The sequence below is a fragment of the Jaculus jaculus genome, chromosome 7 (genome assembly GCF_020740685.1).
Source record: "Jaculus jaculus isolate mJacJac1 chromosome 7, mJacJac1.mat.Y.cur, whole genome shotgun sequence".
Taxonomy (NCBI): Eukaryota; Metazoa; Chordata; class Mammalia; order Rodentia; family Dipodidae; genus Jaculus; species Jaculus jaculus.
In genome coordinates this window covers 31,150,929-31,156,928 of record NC_059108.1, presented here as the reverse complement: position 1 = coordinate 31,156,928, position 6,000 = coordinate 31,150,929, and the positions used below count along the sequence as shown (strand labels likewise).

The 6,000-nt window shown below is 37.1% G+C and overlaps 1 protein-coding gene across 1 annotated transcript in view; it reads right to left on the bottom strand.

The window, feature by feature from the left end:
* Nucleotides 1-1,802: 1,802 nt before the first annotated feature.
* Frk (fyn related Src family tyrosine kinase) overlaps nt 1,803-6,000 on the bottom strand; it is a 104,680-nt gene continuing 100,482 nt past the window's right edge. The window contains exons 6-8 of the mRNA XM_004660648.2: nt 4,302-4,483; nt 2,969-3,134; nt 1,803-2,560 (exon numbers count right to left, since the gene is read on the bottom strand). Of these exons, the coding sequence (XP_004660705.2) occupies nt 2,349-2,560; nt 2,969-3,134; nt 4,302-4,483 (560 nt within the window). The 3' untranslated portion in view covers nt 1,803-2,348. The remainder of the gene's footprint in view (nt 2,561-2,968; nt 3,135-4,301; nt 4,484-6,000) is intronic.

Sequence of the window (6,000 nt, the reverse complement as noted above, 5' to 3'; positions counted from 1 at the left end):
ATAGCTCAGTGATGAAAGTGCTTGCCAAACAAACATGAGGATCTGAGTACAGATCTCCAGCACCCACATAAAGATGGCCATGGTGGTGGTATTCCTGTAACCCCAGCTCTAGGGAAGTGAAGATGAAAGAATCCTTAAGTCTTTCTGGCTCACTAGTCTAGCCACATCAGTAAGTCCTGAGTTCAGAGAGAGAGAACTTGTCTCGAAAAATAAAAGAAGGTGAAGAGTGAAGGACACTTGACATTGACCTCTGGCCATCACAAGTGTGCATACACACACATACCCACACACAAACTTTAGCAGACAGCTTCAGGTTCACTGAGATGAACTTTCAGACTGGGCACAGTTATGAGGAAGGGATATTTATTGAAGCTTATAGATCTAGGGGAAGTTCCATAATGGCAGAAGAAGCTGGCCTGCCTTCATAGGTACAAGCAGAGAGAGAAAGAGAGAGAACCACAAGCCAAAAGCCACACAGCACAGCACACTTCAGGAACTCCAGCTAGCACACTTTTCATATCTTTAGATTGAAATCTCAAAACCACCACCACACCTTAAGATCCACCCAGTGACAGGAGACTGCAGATGCAAACTGCAAACTAATAAAACACTAAATATATTGGGGGCCATCTATTCAAACTACCACACATACAAACATACATGTACTTTCATGCAAATCATACATGCGTAACACATGAAAAAATGAGAATGATTCATAGAAAGCCAGACTGAAGCTCAGGAGAGAGGTTTCCCATTATACCTTGATAGTTAAGAAAAAAATAAGGAGTTCTAGTTACCATTGACAGAAATCTGTGACCAGGAGATTACAATGCTTATAAGTGAGGAGTTGGAAGGACTTGGGTCTGATGTGTTATCACTAAACTATTAATGTCATGTGCCCAAAGTGTCCCTTGCCTTTGATATCCCAATTAGAAGAGTTTACTTTTATTTTTTTATTACCTGCGTATTTTTGTGACTATCTAGATATGCTCTTCTCTTTTAAAGAAAGATGAACTCAAAAGAAAGAATAAACACAAAATATCCTGTTTTGGTTATCTCATTATTGTGCATAAAAAGGCTTTTGGTTAGTTTGTTTGTTTTGGGCTTTTTCAGGGTAGGGTCTTGTTATAGCCCAGGCAGACCTGGAATTCACTATGTAGTCTCAGGGTGGCCTTGAACTCACAGTGATCCTCCTTCCTCTGCCTCCTAAGTGCTGGGATTAAAGGGGTACACCACCATGCTCAGCAAGACTTTTGAATATATATGTAACTTTAGGGAAGGCTTTCTGGTCATCTGATGAAGAAAGAATTTGACATGTCCATTGGTTAGAAGACAGTGTAGTTATTACCAAGATTAATGCAAATTTAATAGTATAAAGCTTCTTTTCCTAATAGACAAAATAATAAAGTTCATATCCAGGTTCAGACATTACTCCTAGCATCTAAATTAGAGACAGATAGTCAATTTAAAACTGGACTGCATGCCAAAGGTACATTATTTATTGTTATTATTAATTACATAGAAAGTAATAGCAACCCTATTGTTCTCTTCTTGTTTTCCTAAACTGCTGTAATACCTGTGGGCAACAAGTTGGTTCCCAGATGCTTATATACACAACAACACGTCTTCACAACTGGATTCCTACCATTAAGAGATTAAAGTGGACATAGATAACTGTCGGTGACACATACTGGGGTATAGAAAAATCCCATCATTTCTTTTTATAAAATTAGAAAGATTTTAATTCTTTTTCTCAACAGCTGCTTCATTTTCTTACACATAGGGAAAATATGTGCAATTGCTTCAAGTACAATCAAGTCATTTAATGTGGCTTTGCCATCATTGTAGTTACAGAATATTTTAAAAGAGAAAAAAGGAAATCTCAAGGCACAGGTCCTGCTGTGCAATAAAACAATCAAATTCCTTCATGATAACAGTCTGATGGAATATAGCAATTGGAGGAATAATGAATAGCTATTCTAATCAGTAAACAGGGAAATGCTACAACAGTCACTGAGTAAAAATTGACTATCATCTGTTGATTCTCTTGATTGACATTTCAAACAATAAATAGCAATGTAAGTATCTCTTAAAAAGAAAAATAACTTCATTTAGTGTGTATGATTTTTCCAGGCAGTGAGAAAATGATCCATTATTTAGACTGTCCTGCAGTGTTTCCCAGTCAACAAAATGTGTATAATCTCTTACATCATACATAGCTGAGTTTACCCTACTACCTGAATATGTCAAAATAAACTGATTTTGTAGTTGGTTGATAAGACTATATTTCTGGAGTGATTATTCAATTTCTGATTGCTTCTTCACAATTGATTCTTTTTCTTCAGTGTTCATCTTATGAAGTTATTTGCATCTGAATAGGAAGAGTCCATTTCAAAATAGTCTTCAAGTTTCCAATGCAGGGTCTCAAATGTTGGCCGTTCCTTAGGCTCCACATTCCAGCACTCCAACATGATGTTGTAGAATTGCTGTGGACAATTAGATGGTTGTGGAAGTCTATAGTTTTGACCCAACAGTTGAATTACTTGAGCACCTGTCATACCTAAAAGATATATATATAGAGAGAGAGAGAGAGAATGTTACCACAAAGAAATAAGTTGATGATCTGAAGCTCTAAATTACTGATAACATAGCTCTAGGTTATAGGAAAAATCAATTTCCTTGGTGAAGCCAAGAAATCTACCATTCTCTTCCCAGGTCGTAGAGATTAAACTAAATCTTATGGAAAGCAATGCCTATAAGACTGCAATTCAAGAGCAAAAGAGAAGAAAGCAATAAAGCACCTCATTAATGCAAATTATCACCATCAAATTTTATCTATCAAGCTCCCACAGGCACATGGTATGGTCAGCCTCATAACTCTGCCCTCTAAGTCTGGGCAAAGCAGTTAAAGTCACACCTAAGTAAGTGACCTGCAGCAGAAAGACCCACTTCAGAATTAATTACTCACCACTATAAGGCATTTTGCCATAAGTAATGATTTCATAAAGAAGGATTCCAAATGACCACACATCAGACTTAATGCTGAATTTATTAGTACGAATGGCTTCGGGTGCAGTCCACTTCACGGGCAGTTTTATTTCGTGTTTAGATTCATAGATGTCTTCATTATCTACCTGTTAATGCATTAAGGATTCAAGCCAAGTTAATTGATTTTTTTGGATGCTTTCATAACATAGAACCTGTTTCACATGAAAATTTAGATAAATACACAAAATGAGTTCAGATCAGTTGATAGTTACAGTAGAAAATTCTGACTTACAAAAACTGAAAAATCTGTGGATTTCACTAATAAAATATGATTTACAAGCCTGGTGTATGCTAGCAACTAACTGAAAGAGCATGCTACTGAATAAGGGAGAATTCATGATAAGTCTGGTCTTTAGAAACTGTAAAAAGGAAACAAAGGATACCTGTTTGCTTGTTTTCAAATTTACTGTTGAAGTTGAAAAGCCACTGGCACTGATACCATGTAATTACTTTCTAATACCGAGGAACAGAATACACATGATTTAAATTAATAAATGGAATCACTGGGGTTCTGATGAATTTATAAAAGAAAAGATGTATTATAAGACATATTCATTAACTTGTTATGTTTTGTTCACTAAATTCCTAATTTTTAGGGAATAATGTGGAAATCTAACTAACTTAAATTCAGAAATTATACACTTCCTCTTAAGTCTTATTCCTAGTGTCTTTGGACTTATTTCACAAAAATCCAGGGACTGGGTATAGTTACGGCAGCATGTGACAATCTTTCCTGAAGTGAGCAAAGTACAGCAGGGTGGCTGTATAAGTTATATTGCTATTTGAAAGGGAAACATGGGAAGGCAAACAGAGGTACTGTTAGCACTTGAAAGACAGACCACAAATTCAACATAAATGAAGTAATGCATTTATCAATCTAGCAAAATATTGATTTCTCTGTTTGTGCTCCCCAGCCCTCTGCTGAAGAAATGGGACCAGGCAGATAGTTTTCTATAAGCTCCTAAGATACCTGGATTTATCTATGGGTCACAGACAAACAACATGGCTTGATTTTGTTTTTGCATTTTTGTGGACAGGGGTTGCTTTTGTTTGGAGGCAGTCTTATGAAGTCTCCCAGGCTGGCCTTGAACTCATGATCCTTCTGCCTCAGTCTCTCTAGTGAGGGTACTATAGCTGCATGCCACCATACCTGGCTAATAAACATAGCTTTAAATAACAATCAGTAATTTATTGGTCTACTAAGCCAGTTTTGAATACACTATAAAGACTAACTAAAGCAAAACTAGACCTACCTTAAAAACTCGTGCAAGTCCAAAATCTGCTACTTTGTAGATGTTATGTTCTCCAACAAGGACATTTCTGGCAGCCAGATCTCTGTGGATATAGTTCTGGGACTCCAGATAGGCCATTCCAGATGCCACCTGTGCCGCCATGTCTACCTGTTGTGTCAGATGGATTTTTGACCCAGCATCATCTAAACAAAAAGAAGAGATTTACTGAGTAACACATTTGAACATATTGATGTGAGTTCTGAGACTGTGGATGGACAATCAATGGAATTCTGTGTTGACACCGATCACCGAGAAGGAGCTGAGGCACCAGGTAATCCACACACAGCCATTATTACCAAGAGTCCAGTTATGGCTGATGCTCAGTAACACAAGTCACTGAATCATCTCTTCACAGAAATTGTCACTTGGGTGAATTATCACTTGGGTGCTTCTGCCTTTCTACAAAATACTGCATAGTTTGGTTTGGTCATTGAACCTACAGAGTAGTAGTAATGTGCCTGGATGAGCTAATGAAAAGTTTTCACTCTCTCATTAGATTTTTCTTAAAAATGAGCTCACTATTCAATTAAGTGCATGTTAGTTGTAAACTGTATATATTGTATTTGTACCAAAACAATCCATGTGTTTTTAATTTCCTTTCCTTAGTCATTATTTCTGGAAAAAGATGTTCATCTCTCCAGACATAGATGTTTCTTCCTTCCTTCCTTTTCTTTCTTTTTTTATTTATTAGAGAGACAAGAGAAAGAACAAGGAAGGGCTTGGGGGGGGGTGAGAATGGGCATGGCAGGGCCTTTCAGCCGCTGTGTACTAGACTTGTGAGCCCCCTTGTGGGAATGCACAACATTGCATGCTTGTGTCACTATTGCATCAGGCTACATGGAATCTGGAGGATTCCAACAGGAATCTGTAGGCTTCACAGGCAAGCACCTTAACCATTAAGCACTATCTCCAGCCTGACTGAGATATATCTTAAATAGATAGAAACAAAACCACCCACCACTCATTTTCTATAATTTCAGGAACTTATGTGCTAAGATAAACATGATGTTTAGTAGAAGGGGACAATAATGTTTTGTGGTAACTTACTCAAATTTCAAGTCATCCATGAATAGGGTTAAACTACCATACTGCTGGTTAGTATCTTCAGATTTCTGGAGAATTTATTTTTAAAGTTTTGCAAGAATCCAAACTATCATGGCCTTTTTCTATGTAAGTGAAATATTATTTCATAAAGTCCATTGGCCCTATGGTCATGAGGCTTAGGCACAAGTCCTAACTACAGGGACGGCTATAGCCTAGGAGTTAGGAAGACTGATTTGAAACTAAAATGTCAGACCTGAGATCAAGGCTATGCCTTATATTGCTATGTGACCTTTATCAAGCTGTTTAACACCCATGAGCTCAATTTCCTAGTCTGAATAAACAGTGATTGTCTTAGAGTATTAGTTTTTAAGGTGATATTTCAAATGAATTAATACATGTAAATCAGTGGCTGGTACCTGAGAACTTAATAGATTCTAGCAAAACTGAAACAATTTTTGACTTCGTTAATTATTTAATCCATGTGAAACTGGCTGAGAGAAGACAATTCTGAAGGTCTAGCACTCAAACACAAGTTTTCAGCCAGAGACACTGACTTCATGGTCATAGTTAATGATTGGGAATAAGTGTGGAAGATCCCTAAGGAAAATTTGTTCAA